The 23,759-nt window shown below is 36.8% G+C and overlaps 1 protein-coding gene across 6 annotated transcripts in view; it reads left to right on the forward strand.

Annotated features, from left to right (window-relative positions):
- Positions 1-23,759, forward strand: part of Hltf (helicase like transcription factor) — a 48,447-nt gene that overhangs the window by 16,439 nt on the left and 8,249 nt on the right. For 3 of the 6 annotated variants that reach the window (XM_071615569.1, XM_071615570.1, XM_071615571.1), the window contains exons 9-23: positions 2,207-2,291; positions 3,559-3,652; positions 5,107-5,186; positions 5,277-5,321; positions 6,526-6,615; positions 7,831-7,928; positions 11,893-12,036; positions 13,109-13,247; positions 16,058-16,193; positions 17,846-18,025; positions 20,149-20,273; positions 20,758-20,948; positions 22,350-22,475; positions 22,892-23,004; positions 23,451-23,631. In XM_071615569.1, coding sequence (XP_071471670.1) covers positions 2,207-2,291; positions 3,559-3,652; positions 5,107-5,186; positions 5,277-5,321; positions 6,526-6,615; positions 7,831-7,928; positions 11,893-12,036; positions 13,109-13,247; positions 16,058-16,193; positions 17,846-18,025; positions 20,149-20,273; positions 20,758-20,948; positions 22,350-22,475; positions 22,892-23,004; positions 23,451-23,631 — 1,827 coding nt within the window. The remainder of the gene's footprint in view (positions 1-2,206; positions 2,292-3,558; positions 3,653-5,106; positions 5,187-5,276; positions 5,322-6,525; positions 6,616-7,830; positions 7,929-11,892; positions 12,037-13,108; positions 13,248-16,057; positions 16,194-17,845; positions 18,026-20,148; positions 20,274-20,757; positions 20,949-22,349; positions 22,476-22,891; positions 23,005-23,450; positions 23,632-23,759) is intronic. The other 3 variants (XM_071615573.1, XM_071615572.1, XM_027933902.2) reach the window with 3 other exon arrangements.

A 23,759-nucleotide genomic window follows, 5' to 3' on the forward strand; every position in this document is an offset into this window, starting at 1 on the left:
GTTTTTTGGGGCTGGCTTATTTCACTTAGCATGACAGTCTGAGTAATAATCCATCGTGTATATACACCATGTTTTATTTATCCATTCATCTGTTGAAGGGCATCTAGGTTGGTTCCATAGCTTAGCTATTGTGAATTGTGCTGCTATAAACATTGATGTGGCTACGAGTCACTATAGCATGCTGATTTGAACTCCTTTGGTTATTTACCAAGGAGTGGGATAACTGGATCAAATGATAGTTCCAATCCTAGTTTTTTCAGAGAGGAAAGGTGTTAGATTATTAGAAATTACTAATGAGATCAAAGATTATTTACACTTAGGCTCTTGGTATATGTTACCAGTTGCCCTTAAGAATATAACAGTGGATTTTGAGGAACCTCCATATTGCTTTCCAGAGTGGTTGTACTAATTTACAGTCCCACCAACAATGTATGAGTATAACCTTTCCCCCACATCCTTGCCAACATCTGTTATTTGTATTCTTGATAATTGCCATTCTGATTGGAGTGAGGTGAAATTTCAGTGTAGACTTTGCATTTCTCTGATAATTAAAGATGTTGAAATTTTTTTCATATGTTTGTTGACCATTCATATATCTTTGAAGTCTGAAGAATGTGCTTGTTGTGCAGAATCACTTAATATAATGAATAATGTAAATGACATCCTTTACGTGTATATAAATTTTGGGGTAATAATTTTGTATACTTTTTTTTTTTAAGAGAGAGAATTTTTAATATTTATTTTTCAGTTTTTGGTGGACACAACATCTTTATTTTATTTTCTGTGGTGCTGAGGATCGAACCCAGTGCCCCACGCATGCCAGGCGAGCGCGTTAACGCTTGAGCCACATCCCCAGCCCCAATTTTGTATACTTTTAACTCAATGGTTGCACTAGTCTAGTGATTGAAGACCTGATTGAAAAATTGACAAAAAGCATTTTAACATTTTCTTGGAGCTAATGCATTAAAAATAACCATCCAAACCGGGCATAGATATGCCTATAATCCCAGCTACTTCAGAGGCTGAGGCAGGAAGATCACATATTTAAGGCCAGCTTGGGCAATTTAGTGAGACCCTGTCTCAAAATAAAATGGAAAGGGCTGGGGTTTTGGCTCAGCGGTAGAGTGCTTGCCTGCTCGCCTAGCATGTGCAAGGAAGGCCTGGGGTTTAATCCCTAGTACTATAAAAAAATAAATTGAATGAGGGAGGGATGGAGGAAGGGAGAGTAAAAGAAAAGTTAACTATTAACTCTTCCAGTTACTGTAGCTCTAAAAATGGTTTAGATTGGTACCATTAGAAGGGGATGGTTCTTCTCAACCAACCTCCCACCCCCACCCCAATGTTTTAAACCCAGGGTCTCATGTCCTAGGCAAGTGCTCTGCTAAGCTATACCCCAGCTCCAACCACATTTTTTTTTTTTTTTTTTTTTTTTGGTACTGAGGATTGAACTCGGGGGCAGTTGACCACTGAGCCACATCCCCATCCCTCTTCTGTGTTTTATTTAGAGACAGGGTCTCACTGAGTTGCTTAGTGTCTCCCTTTTGCTGAGGCTTGTGAACCTCAGTTCAAACCCTTGTGAAGGGTTTGAACTTGTGATCCTCCTGCCTCAGCCTCCTAGGCCACTGGGATTGCAGGCGTGCACCACCATGCCTCATTCCAACCACATTTTTAGTAAGATTTTATGAAGTATTCAAAATTCTACTTTTATAGGGTTATTTTAAATTTATGTATACATTGATGCATTTTGAAACAAGAGAGGGTACACATGAAGAGAAAATGAGAGAATCATGGATGGCTGGAAATCTCTGATAGAGTAAAGTGGAGGGCTCTCTGGGACCTGCACTGCTGCATCTGTCTGCTCCAGATTTCAAGAGGAAAAGTAATGAAAGGACAGTTTAAGAAAGTAAAGCAGTACAAGACAGGATCTTTAAATTTGTTTAAAACTGATAATAGACCTAGTGCAGTGACACACTCCTGTAACCCCAGCGACTCAGAGGCTAAGGCAGGAGGATCGAGACCAGCCTCAGAAACTTAGAAAAGTCCTAAGCAACTTAGCAAGACCCTGTCTCAAAATTTTAAAAATAAATAAATAAATAAATAAAATAACAAGTTAAGGGCTAGGGATGTGGCTCAGTGGGTTCAGTCCTGAGTACCCAAAATAAACAAAACTGTTAGTACCATTAAAGAAATGTGCCTTTTCACCCAGGAATGTAAGGAATGTAATGTTAAAGATGAGTCTGAGAAACTTGGAGGAAACAGTTCTACTGAAAAGGCAGATGGGCAAGGCAAAGGTAAGCGTTAATTTTAGCTATGACCTGATAATTTGATTTACATTTTTTCCAGCTAATAAATTGCAATTTCATCTTTAATATAAAAAAATTTAGGATCTCTTTCTGAAAGACCTCACAGGGATTGGCTATCAGGAAAAGTTTTATTACAGAAGTGATTTGGTGATTATACAATAGGCAAAAGGCTAGGAAGAACATTTTTGGATGAAAAAAAATAATCTCATGAAAGGATAGTTTAAGAAAAAAATAAAGAATATGTTTTGTTTTGGGACCTTAGTGTATTTCATGTTATTTATAATGCATTGTGCAAGAATAACAGCAGATTAAGCTAGAAAGATAGGTTAGAGCCACATTCTGAAGTCCAAGGAGAAAAGAAAAGAGATATGTGGATTTAGTAGTGATATGACTTCACAAAGTCAATTTCTGAAGGTAGGTTAAAGCAGAGTAAAACGGAACGTATTTTAGGTAAGAATCGTAAGAGGACTATTTGGAAGTAACTGTGCTATTGGGGATAGGAAAATCTTTTTTAGAGTGAACAAAGCTGCAGATGGGGTTTTGTTTTGTGGTGGTAGGAAAGAAATCTGTAGGCTGGAAGATTTTTGGATATAACTAAGAAAATGCTTAGTAGGCTTGAGGAAGGAGATGGGCATGAGAGAACAGTTGGATGAGCTGACATTAGAAATAAAGTAGTCAGATGGGAATAAGTAGAAGAGGAAGGCCATTAAAAAAAGGCAGGAGAATTGGGACTTAGGCGATGGCATCTGCTTTTCCTTGTAAAGGGAACGAGGTGGTCTAGGTGTGCAAGGAGTTAAAATCTAGGCAGAGGATGTGGTATAGTGTGGTCATTGTGGAGAATGGCTATGGGAAGTGGAGGAAGGAGTTGATAAGTAACAAAGTGACAGCCAGGATCTGGAAAGTTGGTTAGTGATTGACAGCAGCTGTGTGTGATTCTGTTCTGTTTTGTGAACCCCTCCCCTACCACAGCTTTTGGCGGCCTGGGCCTCCATGGTACAGAGGAATTCATCCAGTGTGGGAACTGGCTGGGTGACTCCTGGGAAAGGATTGCATCCCAAGAAATTGAAGGTTCTAGGTTGGGAAAATGTAGAGTAACTACAACTGGCTGTTTCATGGAAAAAACAGGGCATTTGAAAAAAGTGAAGATGTTGAGAAAACAGATCAGTAATTGTAAAACCAAGATTTTAAGAGGTGGTACTGCTGGTTTAAGACAATTGAATAATTATCTGTATATTTGGCTTTTTCTTTGAAATAGAAAGATCTAGATGTAGTGAAGAACCCAGTATTTCACATATCAAGGAGAAGAAAAAGTGTTCCATGTCAGAATTGTCTAGCTCTCGCCCCAAAAGGTAAATTTTTTTGTGGTTTGATTAAATGAGATGTTTTAATTTAAACTCTTTTTCTTATATATACGAAAGAAAGATGACCGTTTTATCTCAGTTACATAGTTATTTCAGATACTTTCTCATTGCCAGAATCACTGACTTGGATAGTCTGTTCTCATTTTTACAATTGAAGAAAAGTAATGTTGATCTATAGAAGAAGTGAGTTAATAATCATTCATCTTTCTGCCACTTATTATTTCTTTCACTTAGTAATGAAGATCAAGCTCCTGAGTTTTTTGTTTAGACTTTAAAATAGTTTTCTTTAATGCATTTAGGGAATGAACACTAAAGAATTATGTATTGGATGACTTGACAGAACCATTCTTTTGCTCATTTCAAATTTTTTTAAGTTCACTATAATGAAAATAAGACATTTAGGTAGTTATGGAGAGTATCATACTGACTTAGGCTACAATATGGGAAGAATTTTAGTAAAATACATCATACCCCTCTGATCTACCTTGAATTTTAACAACTTAATTTATACTCTCTGAAGGCTGTGCACATACTGGGCTTTTGTGGCACAATTTTCTGTGGTGTCTGTAGGTGTGATGCCGTGTGCCTGAGTCCTGCCAACAGTAGTCTCTTAACCATCATGGGCTATGATTCTATCATTGGTACCCATCAGAACTGAACCCAGAACCGGCACTTGTCAGTTTTTCTTTTATCTGAATCTCAGGTCCGTAGATCTGAGCTGTGAACCTAGCTAACATGGTACTGGTAGTGACTGTACCGGGTAAAAGGCAGTAGAGTGCAGTGCTGAGTTCAGCAGCATGTGGCACACTCCCTGTGGCTGGTGTGGGTGTGCCTCCTGTGCAGCAGGCACCTCTGATCCTACCAGGAGGATCACATTACCCCCACTCGCTAAGTGAGAAAACTGCGACGTAGGAACGTATAAGGTGGCTTGCTTAAAGTCTCAGCAAACTAGTGGCAGAATGAGGATTTGAGTCTGGGTGGTCTCACTCACTGCAGGGTCCATTGTTCCTAGCCACTTAACCAGTTACATGTTTCTACATGAAATTTAGGAAATTTTCCATTATGATGAATCATTTTGCCTTTGGTTGCTTATTTCTTTATATTGAAGTAGTTGCTTTGATAAGGACCTTTTCTTTTTTGTTTTAGTTTTACATAAAGGTGTTATTTGAACTATAAAATATTGAATTCATTATTAGAATGATTATTTTTTTGACTTAGTTTTTTAAATTTAATATTAATGATATGTATTTTATAAATAAGTACATCTGGTTATGAAAACAGATGCTTTTGACAGATTTGACTTTCATAAGTCAAATAAAATCTTTCTCTTGAAAATATTTCAAAAAATAAACAGTGAGATGAAAAAGCGTTTGAATTCCATTTACTAAAAAAGTGTCATATCCCATTTTGGATTGATTTTCTTTGTGTATACTAAATTTTAGAAGAAAAATTACTGTCCAGTACGTTGAAAGCAGTGATTCAGAGGAAATTGAAGCAAGTGAATTGCCACAGAAAACGAAAGGTAATTAATGTGCAGAGGATTGGGTTGGGTAATGTGTCAGTATTTTAGCCTTGCATGCCCGTTTTAATGTTTATTTTGGTTTTGTTTTAGGCAAACTGAAAAATATACAGTCAGAAACTAAAAGCCGGGCAAAAGGTATGTGTGTCCTAGACCTTCTTAGTACTAAGAGTCCACACTTAAGGATTATTAAAGTAAAACCCTACTGGTTTGTGTTTCCCAAGATTGGAAATTTTGAGTAATACGTCTTCAGCTTTGCTTCTATTTACATTTGAACTCTTCATGGAACTTCATATTTGTTAAATGAATTAAATAAGGAAAATTCAATAAGTAGTTTCAAATTAAAATCTAAGGGGTCATACTTAGATCAACTTAAAATAATTTTCTACTAAAAAAATAACTTCAAGGGGCTGGGGATGTGGCTCAAGCGGTAGCGCGCTCGCCTGGCATGCGTGTGGCCCGGGTTCGATCCTCAGCACCACATGATAAACAAAAATGTTGTGTCCGCCAAAAAATAAATAATAAATAGTTCTCTCTCTCTCTCTTAAAAAAAAAAATAACTTCAATAAGATATTTTTATGTATAAATAGTAATTCACAAAGTTAAGTTGGGAGTACCTTTTTTGTTAATATTCCCTTCTTTAAAGGGTGTAAAAATAAAAATAAATAGCTTTATTTCTTCCCTCTATTCTTAAAACATCCCAACCCTGTGTGTGCGCAACCCCAACATGGGGGACAGTTGAACCCCAGAGTTGCCCTATCACTGAGCTACTTTTTCAGTCATTTTTATTTTTTATTTTGAGACAGTAAGTTTGGTAAGTTCCTGAGACTGGTCTCCTCCAACTTGGGATCCTCTTGCCTCAGCCTCCTAAGATGCTCAGATTGCATACGATGCCACGATGCCTGGCATCTCCAAAACATTGTTTACTTTATTCTTCTTTAATTCAGATCAAAATGTTTTCCTACTGAATTAAGAAATTGTATTGCATTTGGAAATAAACTGATCATCATTGAACTGATCTGGAAATTTGGTGGCCTTGTTATTAGGAATCAAACATCTGTTTCCTTGAAAAATTTTTTTCCACCCCAGAGTGTAGGCCTGCTCCTCCTCTCACCATTCTTTCGAAGCAGTAGTCTTACCATGAGTGGTTGCATCCCTTCTGTGAGCTAGAGAGACACAGTTATTGTCAGAGGTGACAATTTTTGTTACCAGATAGTTTTTTTTTTTTTTTTTTCAATAATATATGCTCGTAACATGCTGTAAAAATGGGATCTCTTTCCTCTCATAAAGCCCAGGGAAGGTGACACTGTAAAGTATCTGATTGGCTGTGGTTTTACATCAGCAGGATCTTCCAAGGTCAAAGAAGATGCAGCCTTTGCATGTGCACTGACTTCACCTAGCCCTGCAACAAAGAAGAAAACCTTGAAAAGGGGTCAGTGAATCTGCTAGTTTTCCAGTTTTTTCTGTTTTTCAATGAAAAATGACAAAAGTTATTAAACCATATTAAAGAAGTTTAGAAAATAGAGCAAAGGGAAAGCCACATCCTGATGTCATTTCCCTCAGTGCTTTTTCCTACTGTGCTTGTTTTACAAAGGCATAAATAAGCACAGGGAGTTCTCTAGTGAAGACACAAGAGTAATTTTATAGTTGTTTTAAAGTGTGATTACTTAATTTGATTTCAACTGAATTATAATAAACATTTAGTTTTTGTTATGATTAAAATTTGCTTTTTATTGAAGAATATTAGTGATCTTTATTATAGTTTTGTATTTTGTAGCTCATTTGAAAACATTGCTTAAGAGTAAGTATTTGAGATGGAAAGAGATTGAGCTAAAGATACAGAGATCTGGGGCAGTGTGTGTCTCTGTCCCTTGGTCTCATCTGTTTAATACACTGGCATTTCAGCAAATGTGTCTTATTTCTGTGTTTTCATCAACTGCTATTAGGACTTTGGTGTCCAGCCCAGTGTCCCTGAATATGTGCTCAGCTTGCTGTCTTGCTTCACTTAGGTTTCTAAGAGATTGTCACCCAAAAAGCAGTACCCTCCATAACCCTCCCTCTCAGACCTCCTCAAGCCCACAGTTTCTGTCCTCACATCACATTTAATTTTTTCTTCACATTGTCACTGCCTGATGTTACTCTATGTATGTCTGTGGCCCGCTTCCTCCATTGGAGTATAAGTCACCTGAGTCATTTTGACCATATCCTGTGGGTGACAGAGAGCTGCCCTTGTGTAATGGGGGGAGGGATGCATAAGTTGTTGTAGCAAAGTAAAGATCACTTGGGGCCAGCTTGGAGTACAAATACTGCAGGTTTAAGAAACTGTGTAGAACCATTACAAATAGCAATATAGGCTGTGCACACCCGGCAGTGTCACAGACTGCTGCCTCTGTATCCTTCCAGGCACATCCTGCTGGCTCTTCTGATAAACATTCTCTGGGGTTTTAGGTTTTTAAAGTGACAAGGTAAAATTTAGTCTCCGTTCCTTCATGGCTACAGACACAAATTCATCCACTTCATTGTAATTCTACTCAATTTCTCTTCTCATGAGGCAGATGATTGCCACCTCCTTATTGACATGTATGTCCCCCCCACCCCCAAAATAAAATAAAAGTAGTCAAAGGCTTTGTCAATGATTTGTCCTCAGGAGCATCTGCAGTGGAGGGTTCAAAGAAAACTGATGTTGAAGAGAGACCAAGAACAACACTGATTATCTGCCCACTTTCTGTGTTGAGCAACTGGATTGTAAGTCTTTGAAGTCTTCATTTAAAATGTGGTGTAATTTATATTTGTCTTATAAAATGTATTCTGTTAGAAATATGCTTTGTCATCATTTTGTGTTAGGTGAGTTGGGATTATGTTTGCTGAGTTGAAGTAATTTTTCTTTGAAGATTTATGCTAAAGAACTTCATTTGCTAATGTGAGATTTGGTTATATTTTTGCCTTTGCCACTTTTGTTCCCTGAATAGAAAGGATATATAATTTAATATTCCACCATGTTTACCAACTGACTATCAGAACTTCTTTTTCTGATAATTACATGCATAGTTACTTATTTTTATAACACAGCCCCTTTCTGCTTTGATTGTTCTTAAGCTCTTTTTATAGATTTTTCTATTTAATCCTCACAATTATTATTTTCACTTATCAGGTGACCAAACTGAAACATAGAGGTTAAGTAGCTTGAGTAACGTCACCCAGGAAACACATGATGGAACTTGGGTGCTGTGTCCAATACTAGGACTCCTGAGCCTATGCTTTCAAGGTTACTCACTAGAGGAGTTTGTCCCCCCACCTGCCCACCCAACAGATTGCTTTTCTTTTCCAAAACATAACATGGGAAGTGCTGCTTGCTCCCTGTCCAATTTGCGCTTAAGACCTCACATTGTAATGAAATACTGAGTCTTTTGAAAGCACTGTGGGTGTCCCCTGTATATGAACCTGCATTCTTGCTGCCTCTGAGGTTATCAGTTCTCTGTCTTTGCTCCTTTTATCTGAGAGAAGGAAGTCTCTCACCTCTTTTTAAGACCAGTACTTCAGTGTGTACATTGTTTTCCGTCTCTTCTGCCTTTGCCTTTTCTCCTCTTCCCCGTCTGTTGATAATCTGCTCTCTTCCCACTGGTGTCCGTGCAGCGCACTAGGGCTGCTTCATCCTACTCCACTGTCCTCTTGTCAGACCTCACCTCTGCTGGTGCTTCTCTGCTCGCCTTCACTGCCGTGCTGCAGGTTCGTCCTGCCGGGGGCTTTCACTTACTCTTCATTGTTGTCATCGGGCTTTTACCATCAGTGGTCAGAATTGCATTGGGAAAGATAGTGATCGTCTAGTGTCTGTTCTTGGCTTTTTTTTCTTGGCCTGGTGTTGACTGAAAGGATTTCTCCTTCACTTTATGGGCTTGCCTGCTGTGGCAGGGCTTTTCTGTTTAAGTTTTTGGCTTATTTGTTTTTTTAAAAAAAGGAAATACCCCTTATCTCAGTGCATCCATTTTTCCTCTTAGGACTAGATAGTTTTGACTGAATGGATTTCTCCTTCACTTTATGGGCTTGCCTGCTGTGGCAGGGCTTTTCTGTTTAAGTTTTTGGCTTATTTGTTTTTTAAAAAAGGAAACACCTCTTATCTCAGTGCATCCATTTTTCCTCTTAGGACTAGATAGCTTTAGTGATCTATTCCTCTTTTTTGCTCTAATAAAACTTTCTTTTGATGTGTGATTTCTCCTGGGAAGGGCAGTACACGCACATTTGAATGGCTGTTGTAGGGTGAGGCATAGCAGTATTAATGGAAGCATAAACAATTATGATTCCTTAAAGGCGTATATATAGGGATGTATTTTAAAACTGGGTTATCAGTATTTCTTTTTATTTTTTTAATTATTTATTTTGGCAGGGGGCACTGGGGATTGAACTCAGGGGCACTCAACTGCGGAGCCACATCCCCAGCCGTATTTTGTATTTTATTTACAGACAGCGTCTCTCTGAGTTGCTTACTGCCTCTATGTTTCTGAGGCTGGCCTTGAACTCGTGATCCCCCTGCCTCAGCCTCCTGAGCTGCTAGGATTGCAGGCGTGCACCACTCACAGCATCAGTATTTCTTTATAATTTTATATTTGGAAACCAAAGTTTGAGTAATATAAACATAGTAAATGAAACTTCCCAAGTCTTTCCTACTGAGATTATGTGAAAATTGAAAGGAATGAGGGATGGTTGGGCATATAGGGGTTCAAGGTAAAGAGTTAGAATTTTTCAGTCTCTCAGCAAGCTGCTTGCTGTCTCCCAAGTGAGTGACATAATGTTCTAAAGAACATGGAAACTCATCTTCCTTTCCCCCCACCCCAAATATGGAAAATAATCCAGTTAAAGGATTAAGGCCTGGGGACAGTCCATCTTCTATCACATATTAATTCTGGATATTTAGACATGTTGTTTAATATTTTAGTACCTTTTTCTTTTCTGTGACCACCTGACAAGAACAACTTAGACAATGGAACGTTTATTTGGGGCTCGTGTTTTTAGAGATCTCAGTCTGTAGATGGCTGAGTCCATTGCTCTGGGCTTGATGTGAGACAGCACATCACTGGGAAGGTCCGAATAGAGGAAAGCTGTCAGCTCATGGTGGGCAGGAAGCAAAGGGATAGAGTGAAGGGACCATAGGGAAGGTGCACCCTTTCAGGGTACACCCCCTGTGTGACCAGCCCCCTCCAGCCACGCCCCACTTGCCTATGGTTACGACCCATCCATTTAAACTAAGACAGGCTGATTACCTCTGAGTATTCCTGCATTAGCAGGAGCTTTTGGGAGACACCTCATATCTAAACCATAACACTTGTCATTTTCTGTATTCATATGGAACCCAGCACAGTATCCAGAAACAGAGTAATGGTAGTTTTTTCTTCAGGAAAGTTGATTTTCTTCTATTCTCAATCTAATTCTTTCAGAAATACACTGTGCTATTTTATTGCCACCCTCTGACTCAGGTTGCTTATATAGAATTTTTTCTCAGTACTAGATTTCTTCTCCACCAAATTTCTTGAAAATTCTCTCTGTATTTTTACCTTTAGCATTTCACATTTGCTGTTTACTTCTTTGCATTTTCCCTGTTCTGTTTCATGTTGCAGGCTCTCTTCAGCCCACAGTTGTCTGGGGTTTACTCCCACCTTTTCTGGAAAGTTTTGGGAGAGCTTCTTTGACCTCCTTGTGGAGACCACTGAGCTTGTTTTTGTTCTTCTGCCTTACTTTGTGTGTCTTATTTTGTAACCCATCTCCAAACCTTTTTATAAATAGGATGAATATAATTTACAAACTAAAAGTCATCATTGAAGTTTAATATTCTTTGGCTCTCACGAATGTCTTGTTACCTAACTTTCTAACCACTGTTTCTTTGCCTTTGTTCTGGGTCCTGTTAAGTTCCTATTAAGTTTTTCTTCTTTCCTTTAAAGCGTGGTATTTTTTAAAAAATTATGAGGCATTTTAATGAGATCTGCATTTACTCAGAAAGCTTTAATAATCACCAAGAGTCTAACACATTCGCATTACTTTTTCTTTGCTGCAGTATGCCCTTCCTCCCATAAAAGCGTGAGCGCACTCTGAATAGTGAGTGATAGGCGCTGTCCCTGACCACCTTCTATTTTTGTTGTACATCCTAATCCTAAATTTTTTTTCCCTCAAAATCTTCCAGGTCAATTGTTTTCATGATTTATAAAAACAAAACAAAAAAACAAGACAGGGACAGTTTGTTATTTTTCCCATTTTCAGCTGCATCATTGTTGTGGTTGATATTTGGCAAATAGCAGGCCTAGTAAATTGAAGGAAAGAACGGGTACTGTGCTTGAATCTTGCCCTACATCTTTGGAAATATTAGTTGCTGGTTTATTATGTTTAATCTTGATATTAGGAGTCTCCTAATTCATAGAAAAACATTTTTATTAAAACATTAAATTTTCAAAATGCTAATTTCTGTTTGAAAGAAGCTTGATAACTTTTTTCTCTTTAAAATGGAATGGCTTTTTATTATATTGGTAGGTCCAGGATTACTGTATGTGTCAGTTTTTCTGACAATGTAATAATAATTAATAGTTATCATTATTATCTTGTTAGTTTAGATTACAAAAAAATTTATTTTATGCAATTGTGGTAGCTTGATTTGTGACACTATTGCCAGGACTATATTTCTTATGTACATAATACATTATTAAAAATATTTCTAATTTTCTTCTAGGACCAGTTTGGGCAACATATAAAATCAGAGGTGCACTTGAATTTTTATGTTTATTATGGTCCTGATCGTATTAGAGACCCAGCCTTGCTTTCAAAACAGGATATTGTTTTGACTACCTACAACATTTTAACTCATGACTATGGAGTAAGTGTGCTGATATTTAGAGATTTAAGGTTGAATTTAAGGACTGTTATCATTCTTCAGGTTTCTGAAGTGTTCTAAAATTCAAACTGTGTACTCTTTTATTCTAATACTTAATATGTAGAGAATAGTAGGATTTTTTAAAAACTTGGTTAAAAAAGGAAGGATTGTATTTTGTTTAGATACTAATTTAGAAATGTTTTCCATTTAGAATGTTTTTAGTTAAAATTTAACTTTGGATTTGTAACAAGTACATATAGCAGTTTATAAATGAAAATTTTTTTTATTCTGGAAAATTGTTTTCTGTTGTAATGATTTGATTAATATTTTGGTTTAAAAAATAGCTTTTCTGTAGCTGCAGTTAATAAGTTTCCCAGTTCTTTTAGGAATCTAGTTTTTTTTTTTTTTAAACATATATAATTCAAATTGTTCAGTTAAAACATTTTTTAAAATACCTTTTAGTCACAATTTCAGTCTTCTCATGAAAATAGAAGAGAGACCAATAGAATAGAGGAAGGAGATGGGAAGAGGAGAGGAGAGGTACTAGGGAGTAAAATCGACCAAATTATATTATTAAATTGTGCACAAGTGCAAATATGTAACAATGAATTCCACTGTTATGTATAATTATTATGCACCAATAAGTAATACTAAAAAAAAAATGGAGGAAAATAATTTCAGACTTTGGGTAAGAATGTTACCTTTATATAAAAGAAATCAAGGTTGTTACATTGAAAGAATTCTTATAACTGGCAGTTGTTTATCATCATTGTAAATCTGATGCAGAGTAGTTCAGGGTATCCTACAGTTTGATTCTTTAGCGAGCTAGACTAGACTTGGGTTTGAAGGCAGGTTCTTCTGCTTCCTAAAGGTGGTTCTTTGGACAGCAAACTTGGCACCTTGGGCTTCAGTGTTCTTACCTCTGATAATGCTCAGCTTGTGAGTGTTCAGTACTTTAAAGGGCATAGTTCTTGAATTAAAAGCAGTGTTGATGTTAAAGAAAAAGAGCAAATATTATTAAGCAAATTATGTCCTGTTCCTGTGTTTTTCAACTGTCATGACACACTTCTTTCAGACGAAAGGGGACAGTCCATTACATAGCATAAGATGGCTAAGAGTGATCCTGGATGAAGGCCATGCCATTCGAAATCCAAATGCTCAGCAGACAAAAGCTGCACTCGATTTAGAAGCAGAAAGGAGATGGGTATTGACAGGTAATTATGACATCAGACTTATTTTTACCTTACACCGTTTTGATTTATTTTTAAAATTGACCTATAAGTATTAAAATATTTATGGGGTACCATGTGGCTTTTCAAGATATGTACACATTGTGTCATTATTCAGGGTAAGCCTAACTATCTCCTTAATTGTGCATCTTTCTTTGGGTGAAAATAAAGTCCTTTCTTTTGGCTCTTTTGAAGTGTGTTGATATTGTCTGTAGCCACCTACTAATTCTAGCTGTACCTTAGTACCCACTGACAAAGCTTTTACTACTCCCTCCCTGCTCCTCTCCTCAGCCTCTGGTCACACTTCTGTGAGATGACTCTATTCCATGCTGCTTTCCATGTTCCATGATGACTGTATTAATTTGCATTCCCACTAACAGTGCACAAGGGCTCTCTTTTCCTCATGTCTTTGCCAGGAATTGTCTTTTGTCTTTTGATAAGTCATTCTGAATGGAGTGAGGCAATGTCTCATTGTGGATTTGACTTGCATTTCTTTTATGAGTAATGATGTTGAGCATCATTTTCATATACCTGTTGGCTATTTCTGTATCTTCTTTTGGGAAATGTCTGCTTAGATGTATTGATCATTTAAAAACAATTTTTTTCTTTTGCTATTAATTTCCAGAGTTCCTTATATATTCTGGACGGCAAACCCCATCACATACATAGTTGGCAGATAATTTTTCCATTCTATAGGTCGCTTCTTCACTGACGATTGTTTCCTTTGTTGTGTGAAGCTTTTTACCTTCATGTAATTCTATTTGTCTATTTTTAATTGTTTCCTGCATTTTGGGGATCTTTTGGGATCTTATCAAAAAAAGAAAGAAGAATATTTGCTCATTCCAGTGTTCTAAAACATTTTACCTGTTTTCTTCTAGTAGTTTTGGGTCTTGCCTGTAGTCTTTAATCCATTTCAAGTTGATTTTTGAAACTGATGGGATATAGGGGTCTGGTCTAGTTTCATTCTTCTGCATAGAGATATTCAAATATCTCTGTACTGTTTATTGAAAAGGTCCTTTTCTTGTACCTGGTCTTAGCACCTTTGTTGATAATTATGTGGATAGACTTGTAGGTTTACTTCCACGCTCTCTGTTCTGTTCCATTGGCCTGTGTATCTGTTTTTATGCCAGTGTGATGCTATTTTGATTCTCACAGACTTTCAGTTGATGGTTGAAGTCAGGTAATATAATACTTCTGCTCTATTCTTTTTACTCAAGATTGCTTTGGCTGTTCCAGAGTTTGAGATTCCTTGTGAATTTTTTTTTCTTTTTTGGAACTGAGGATTGAACTCAGGGGCAATCAACCACTGAGCCACATCCCCACCCCTATTTTGTGTTTTATTTAGAGACAGGGTCTCACTGAGTTGCTTAGTACCTCACCATTACTGAGGCTGGCTTTGAACTTGCGATCCTCCTTCCCCAGCGTCCTGAGCTGCTGGGATTACAGGCGTGTGCCACTGTGCCTGGCGGAGATTCCATGTGAATTTTACAATTTTTTTTCCTTTTCTAATTCTGAAGAATGTCTTTGATATTTTGGTACAGATTGCACTGAATCTGTAAATCGCTGTGGGTGCTACAGACATTTTCTCAGTATCGATTTTTCCAATCTGTGACGGGATGTTTTTCACTTTATTTTTGAGTTCTCTTCAATTTTATCACTGTTTCCTAGATCTCCTTGTAGACATCTTTTGCCTCTTTGGTTATATTTATTCCTAGGTCTCTTGGTTGGTTATAGCTATTGTAAATGGGGTTTCTTCATTTTTTTTTTCCATATAGTTTGCTAGTGCCATATTGAAATGCCACTACGGATTTTGTATCTTACAACTTTGCCAAATTTGTTTTTGAGCCAGAGGAGTTTTGGGTTTTTTTTTTTTTTTTTAACATATAAAACCATATTCTCTGTTAACAGTGACACTTTTAACTCCTTTTCCAATTTGGATGCACTTGTTACTCCAGCTAGCACCTATGTGAAAGTGGTAAAAGTGGGAATCTTGTGTTAAATTTAAAAAATAATTTTGGGGACCGTGATGTAAGTGGTAGAATGCTCATCTAAAATAGAAGGCCTTAGGTTTGATCCTCCGTACTGCAAAAGAAAGAAAGAAAAAAAAAACTTTTTAACTATTAAGTTGGTGATATAACATTGTAATTGACTAAAAAGTCAATTCTAAAATTAATGATAGAAACAATTTAATCAAGTGTTTTGACTTGTTCTTCATAATTGCTCATGATATAACACCCTTAGGGTCATAGTTTATTTATGGAACCTGCTTATTCTTGAACCTCAGGGAAGAATAGACACTCCAATCCTATAATCAGAATCTTGACTTTCCTATTGTCCATCTTAGAGCCTGTTTGCTATTCATGATACCTTTACTGGAAGATGGGAAAAGGAATATAAATTTATATTAGTTGCTTATTTTTCTTGCTGGTGCTACTTATTTTAAAACCAAATAAGCTAGGTATGCAATGAAGAGAAAGTGGAGTTTACTGGATTTTTCTGTTCCCCTTATGTTGACAAGTGACAGCTAAAAATTAGAGTAAAATTATATTTTGAGGTGTGTACATGTGTAACAAAAGACTGCAGGCACAGCTGTTAGTGGTGTGCCTCATCCAGAGTGTCTGTTTTCACCTGTTTCATCTGGTTGTACAGGACAGATGTTCTTAAGCATCAATAGGGAGTGGGGGTGTGATCCAGTGGTAAGAGTGGTTGCCTGGCACATGTGAAGTCCCAGGTTTGATTCTAGAACTATCAAAAAAGAAAAAGGAGGAGTTATAACAGTTTCCTTTTATTTTTAGGAACTCCTATCCAGAATTCTTTGAAGGACTTGTGGTCTCTTCTGTCCTTTTTAAAACTTAAACCATTTATTGATAGAGAATGGTGGCATAGAACAATACAGCGTCCCGTCACTATGGGAGATGAAGGAGGACTTAGGTAAGTCACTTCATAACAGCTGATGTGTGTGTTAGTGACAGACAGTGGAACCATTTCCATTATTCTTTTTATTTGACTCTTGACTTCCCTTTCTAAAAAGTGTATACATTGTATCCCTTTGACTCTTAGAACATAGTGACTTTTATTTGGGGAGACAAAGATTTCTAATCCCCAATAATTGCTTTTTTTCTATTTTAGCCAAAATGAATGGAAAGGCAGGGCTTTGTGCTCTGGGTGTTGCTTTTAGCCACTGGAGCCCCCACTAACAGATTCAACAGTGATAGGAAAAATAGTATCCTTCAGGATCCTATAAGCATTAAATTGTCATAATTCATATAGTTTTGTACATGATTGTTGATGATGTGATTCAGTGACCTCAACAAGTTTTTTTATGAGAGGACGTTTCCCATAGTTGTTTCTGGTGGACACAGATAAAAGTTGAACACATAAATGAAAACTCAACTTGGTGGCAGCCATTTGCTAGGATAATGTGCTTCAAGTTTTTTATCTTAGAGCAGTGATTTTTAAACTGAGGATTTGGGACCATTAGTGGGTTACAAAATTGTTATAAAGGTTGTAGTCAGTATTGAAAAGAAAATGAAACAGTAGAAGAGAAAATAAAAGTTCAAAGTGTATCATACATGGTAAATATTGCTTTGAGAAATATATTTGTTTGTGTATGTTCTCCAGGTGCAGTAAAATGTGTTTCTTACTATGAGTTAGAGTGAAAAAGATTCAGAAGCTATTAACTTAGTTGGCAGAACTGACCACTTGAACCAGCTATTTAAATTCAAGTTAGGGAATTGTTTTTGTATTTCACTGTTGGGGAAGTGTACATCAGTTCTTAAAGAGGTGGTGTGCCTCCTTTAATTCTGATGTTGAGAGAGAGCTGTAAAGATTGTGGAACTAAGAAGGTGTTTCTTCCCTGAATTTTCACATCATGTTTTTATTTTGGGGACACTTGTTATTTATAAAAATCACTTTAGATTTTCATATAACACTGTTGATTTTCATATTATAGAAAATAGGATTTTTTAAACTTATTAAGTAAAAATGTTTATTTTGGCTCACAGAAGGTTGGCTCTTTCCTATATTTGTATTCTTGCAACTTTAAATGAAGCACCTTGTGATTATAGCATAAGAATCTGAGTCTTGACTGTTGATGATGTAGTTGACAGGACAATTGAGAATTAATGACTGGAACAAAAATGGAGAGAAGAGCTTAAGAAAAGACAGGATTTAAGAAGATTAAACTGATTGGGATTTAGTTGAAAAAAATTCAGTACATTTGTTGTAATAATTTTCTGCTTGTAGAATAGTTCTGTGATGGGCTGAGGATGTGGCTCAAGCGGTAGCGTGCTCGCCTGGCATGCGTGCGGCCCAGGTTCGATCCTCAGCACCACATACAAACAAAGATGTTGTGTCCGCCAAAAACTAAAAAAAAAATATTAAAAAATTCTTTCTCTCTCTCCCCCTCTCTCTTTAAAAAAAAAAGAATAGTTCTGTGATTATCAGATTGGATAAGACCTCAAATAAGGATTAAAAAAAAAACTTTACTAAGGTTATAAAATAGTAATAAGTTAAATTTTTCTTTCTTGCTATGTAGAAATAAAAAGTTGTTTTTTTAATTATTTTTTTTTTATTTTGACTAGACGTTTACAGTCCCTAATTAAAAATATCACACTTAGAAGAACAAAGACAAGCAAAATTAAAGGAAAGCCTGTTTTGGAGTTACCAGAACGTAAAGTATTTATTCAGCACATTACACTTTCAGATGAAGAGAGAAAGATTTACCAATCTGTGAAAAATGAAGGCAAAGCTACTATTGGAAGGTATGGAGAAAGAGCTGTGTTCAAACTTTTCTTTCTTTGTTCCCACTAACTGAATCACGTTTCGTTTTTTTTTGTTGTTGTTGTTGTTATTTTAATATATGTTAGCAGTAAAGTTGCAAATTTATTGAAAGATAATTTTCTTCTGTGGTCTATAGGATTTTTTTTTTGTTTAAAAATTAATAGTTGAAGTGAATGACATAATAGTGTATTTTACCAGGTAAGTAATTCCTTTAGGCTGGAAAAAAATTTAGAGTCTACATAAAATCATAAGTTTTGAATTGCTTGTCAGAAGACCTTGCTTGCTTCTATTTTTGACTGTGTCATGGGAGTACATAAAAACCATTTGGAAGAGGGTGGATGCATGGCTAGAGAGAGAGAGAGTTCAACTTATTAAGGACCAAAACTATAAGGAGGATGTGCACATTTAAATGAATTAAGATTTTTAAAAAGTTACTGTAGATTCGTTAAAGATAAAAGTATGAAGAAAGAAAAGAAAGTTATAGTACAAGAAAGAGGGAGTGATCAGTGGTATCACATGGTGTAGAGAACTCAGAAAGGGCCATTAATCTTGTGATCAGGAGTTACCAGGGTAAACTCTCAGATGAGGAAGTAGATTACAAAGAAATGGAGACTGCAGAGATGGACTAGATTCCACTAAGGTTATCTTTAAAAGGAAGAAAAAAATGAGACTGGTATGTAGGGTTGATGCTTGATTGTTAGTTCAGCTTTTAATGGGTTTGGGTAACTGCTTTTTTTGGCGGGGAGGGTGGTACTGGGGATTGATCTCAGTGCCACTGGCTACTGAGCCACATCCCCAGCCCTGTTTTGTATTTTATTGAGAGACAGGGTCTCACTGAGTTGCTTAGCACCTTGCATTTTGCTTTGAACTTGTGATCTTCCTGCCTCTGCCTCCTGAGCTGCTGGGATGGGTAACTGCTTCTAAGGGGAAGAGAATATATGTGTACTGCAGAGGAGAATTCTCCAGAGGACAATACAGCAGGTGTGTAGAAGAAGTGAAGCCCAGTGGGAGCAAGTAGCATCCAGAGTCAGGCAGTGGCCTGTGAGGCTGGCCATCTCCAGAGGAAGGTGGGGTCGGGGCTGAGGAAGGTCTGCTGACTTTGCAGCTATCTTTAAAAGGTACAGTGTTGGGAGTGACAGGGTGCTGTCTGTAGGGTGGATAGAGAAATTGGTCAACAGGACTTGCCAACAAAAGGAACAAAATGTGGGAATCTGAGAGTGGGAACTGTGACTGACTGTAGCGGATGAGGAACTGGTTGGAATGGAGTCTGGTCCAGCAGAAGCATGTGTGATGTGCGTGCTACTAGGGCCTAGAGTGAGCAGGACTGCACAAGTGGGGCATCCTCCCAGCACGAGAACTGCAGGAAGGTCAGGCCCATCGCAGCTTTGGTAGAAGCCAGGTCTTTTTTTCAGAGCACTTTGTCGTTGCCTTAGGATTCTTTTTAAGGAAGAAGAGTTTTATTGAGTGACATGAAGTCATGGCGGTATCCTTGGTCATAATTCTTGTTTGTTCTATGGCAGTGTTTCTCTGGTGACTTTCCTTTTGCTGCCTTCCTTGCTCTGTGCTAATTATTACTTAGCATTCAAGTATCTTGAATTCTTACTGAACTAGTATTTGCTAGTCCAGGTTCATGTGAGGTTCATACCCGTGTGCCAGAACAGCAGGAAATATTTCAGTTTACTTTGGGGATGTACATCTGTTCTAGGTTCTTTGTTGGGTGCGCACATAACAGATTCAAGGCCCTGGAGCTGTGAGGTGTGGAGGACTGGGCCCGCACGTGTCGAGTGCATTTCTGGGCTTCCTCGTGCAGCTTGCCTTCCTTTTTTGGTATAAACGTGTGCAGAGAAGCTCAGGGCACCAGGTGTGCACCCTGAGTCTGCCATCTCTTTTAAAGGATTGTGGTTTGGTGGGTCATATCCCTCAACATCTTGTCCAGCTTTTCCTACAGCTGGCAGCCATTGCTCATCTGTAGTGCTCTGTGGTTAACAAATCTCTCTTGGTATCATTAAATTAAAGTATGCTTTTCTGGCTTTTGTTCTTGTTTTGAAGTAATTTCCAGAGAAGTTGTTTAGAGGATTTCACTTGTAACACGTTTCTGTTTCAGGTACTTTAATGAAGGAACTGTCCTTGCACACTATGCAGATGTCCTGGGTCTTCTGCTTAGACTGCGGCAGATTTGTTGTCACACTCACCTTCTTACAAATGCAGTGGCTTCCAGTGGCTCCTCAGGTAAGAAGTATGTTGGAGGTGTGCCATTGTATTTGTTAGAAGTAATTTAAATTGGAATGAGAAGTTTTTTATGTGGCTTAAATTTGGTTTATTGTTTCATTTTGCCCTGTGAACATTGTTTATTAAAGGGCTTAATGTACTCAGGGTGTGTACTCAGGAACTTTTTACCAGAGAAAGGGAATTATAAGGTTCTTGCAGGATTTCTAGTGGTAGATACCCTTAGATGAAAGGTTCAAGTTGGATCTTTTAGTCTGCTAGTGTAATCAGATCAAGCTGTAATGATGCTTCTATAGGAGGTTTGGTAGGAATCATCTATTATTTTGTCTTCTGACTTTTTCTTAAAATTTCAAATTTAAACTAGCTTTTGCCATGTCAAGAACAGATGAAAAGACTACCTATGTTTGCAAACAGAACTTTGCCTTATGTAAGGTAGATTAATTTGTCTAGCCATGTTATAAATCTTGCTCTGAAATTAATTTTTCAGCCTTTTCTCTAGGAAATGATACACCTGAAGAATTGAGAAAGAAGTTAATAAGGAAGATGAAGTTAATTTTGAGCTCAGGTTCAGATGAAGAATGTGCAATTTGCTTGGATTCTTTAACAGTTCCTGTGATAACACATTGTGCACATGTGTTTTGTAAACCTTGTATTTGTCAGGTCATTCAGAATGAGCAGGTAAGTATTTTGTTCAGTATAGGATCACTGTTGCATGGAGTGGTGGGCTTTTCTTTAATGTAATGGAAACCCATTTCCAAGGAAATACAAGTTTCGACTTATATTTAATAATGACCTTTTCGATGATTAATTATTTCAGTATCTTCATAGATGATTTATTTCTCATTGTTATTCCCTTTTAACTATTATATATACATATATATATATATATATATATATTTTTTTTTTTTTTTTTGGAGGCACTTTTTTACAGACAGTAATCCTAGTTCTGTGTACTGTTTAGATCATTGCTGATAAATATACTGATGAGGAAAGGCTGAAAGATAATTTCCATCTTATAGCAGCCATATTTTTTGTGAAAAAAACATGAAATTTATTTTAATAATACACTTTAATCCAGCATATCTAAAATAAAAATGTGATATATTACATTATTTTTAACTAGATGTTCAAATTCTGGTGGTATTGTATACACCTATCACCTCAATTTGGCTCATTTAAAAAGCTTAATTGATCCATGTGATTATTTGCCATCATATTGGGTAATGTAGATCTAAATACTTCTGTGTGGTAAATTTTTTTGAGGTAGAATAATCTTTTTAAGCAGTCCTGCAGCTAGTGCAGATTTTCTTAAACATTTTGATTCGACATGTAGAATACATTTAGAAAAAAAGTGGATAAATTACAGTTGTACAGTTAGAGAATTATAATTATCATAAGGTAAACACATCCATGTATCTCCTCCCAGTCCTTTGCCATCTTCCTTCTCCCAAGAGGTAACACTAGCATACTGATTTCTAAGAGTTTCAGTTTCAGAAACTTTTCTTATTGCAGTAGTATTTGTATCTAGTTATTTAAGATATAATCTAATTTTATTAGCAGGTCTTAGTATAACAGACAACAGATGTTGCTTTGAACAAACCTGATAGTGGTTGGCAGATCTGGACAGCTATATAAGGTGTCATAAGAATTGCCTGCAAATGATGTGGTATTTAGCATTTCAAGCTCTTGCTGCCAGTCAAGACCACATACTTTTTATTTTTTTTTAATGTTTATTTTTTAGTTGTAGATGGACAAATACTTTACCTTGTTGATTTATTTCTATGTGGTGCTGAGGATTGAGCCCAGGGCCTCAAACCCAGCGGCTCTGCCGCTGAGCCCCAGCCCAGCCCTAGGCCACACACTCTCACTGTCCTCTTTCTTCATCCCATGCCATGAACCCTTCCATCTGTACATGCTGGCTGGAGCTCAGCATGTACAGATCTACCTTAGGTGACTGAATCTGGCTCAATATAAGTGCTGGCCACAAGAGATACAGAGTCTGTCATCTATTAAAATGTTTAGGCAAATTTATATTTCTTTTCCTCTAACCAGTGTGGCTCTTATTTTGTTCTTAAACAGCCACATGCTAAATGCCCTTTATGCAGAAATGATATACATGGAGACAATTTATTAGAATGTCCTCCAGAAGAATTGGCATGTGACAGTGAGAAAAAGTCCAATATGGAATGGACGTCCAGTTCAAAGGTAAAGTACACGTGTACAGATATTTGAGTATTTTTTATATAAGAGAATACACATCATGTAACAAACAGTCATTCTACTTTTAATCATGTCTTTTGAATTTCCTTTTTCTGGCTACTGATTTTTTGCTTACTTTATGTGGTGAATTTCAGAGGAGAGAGAAAGGGTTTCAGTTTATTGTAGTATTCTTTTAGTTTTTTTTAAAAAATTTAGTCTCATTTTGCCTTTTAGTTGAGTAACATGGCAGCACCTTTTTTGGACAACATTTTGGAATTTGATCAGTGCATATTATATGTATGTACAGAAATAAACTGAATCCTATTAATATGTACAATCACAGGATAAAAATTTTAAGAATGTGGGGTTTATTTTGCCATTTAAAAGTGGAATCTAATGGGTATCTTAATTTTTTTTTTCAGATTAATGCTCTAATGCATGCTTTGATTGACTTAAGAAAGAAGAATCCAAACATAAAAAGTTTAGTTGTTTCTCAGTTTACAACGTTCCTGTCTCTAATAGAAACACCACTTAAGTGAGTTCAGTGTTTTTCACTTTGACTCAAAGGATTTAATATACTTTTATTGATTTGAATCAAAGAAAAATATTTAATTAATGTTTTGCCAGTTTTAGTCATTTTATCTGTCAGAAGTGATGTTCAGAGTCACAAAAAAGACTGTTTTGTGGCAGCATAGGATTCAAAAGATCAGATCCCTAATTTATTAGAAAACGCAGTGGCTGGCATATTAGTAGGTCCTCCGTAGTGTTTGTTAAGGTAAGTTAGGGTTGGGGATGTAGCTCAGTGGGAGGGCAATTGCCTAGCATGTGCAAGGCCTTGGGTTGGATCCCTAGTACTGCAAGAATAAGTAGACACATATATACATTAGTGAAAGAATTGATTGAACTACTATTTAACTTTTTTTTTTTTTTTTTTTTTTTTTTTAATAAAGTAAGAGTTACTTCTCTCCTTGTTCCTATTAGAGCCTCTGGATTTGTGTTCACTCGTCTGGATGGTTCCATGGCCCAGAAGAAAAGAGCTGAGTCCATTCAGTGTTTCCAGAACACTGAAGCAGGCTCTCCAACTATCATGCTGCTGTCCTTAAAAGCAGGGGGAGTTGGTTTGAATCTTTGTGCAGCTTCTCGGGTATTTTTAATGGATCCAGTGAGTAGTTTTATAGGCTTTTCAAAAGACAAACTCTTTTGAAGATACTTCATATTTATTATTATGAAGATTCTGAGGCAGACTTTAGAAATAGATAATAGCTTAGTAAATGTGTATAGTGTATATTG

Source organism: Marmota flaviventris, chromosome 8 (assembly GCF_047511675.1).
Source record: "Marmota flaviventris isolate mMarFla1 chromosome 8, mMarFla1.hap1, whole genome shotgun sequence".
Classification (NCBI taxonomy): Eukaryota; Metazoa; Chordata; class Mammalia; order Rodentia; family Sciuridae; genus Marmota; species Marmota flaviventris.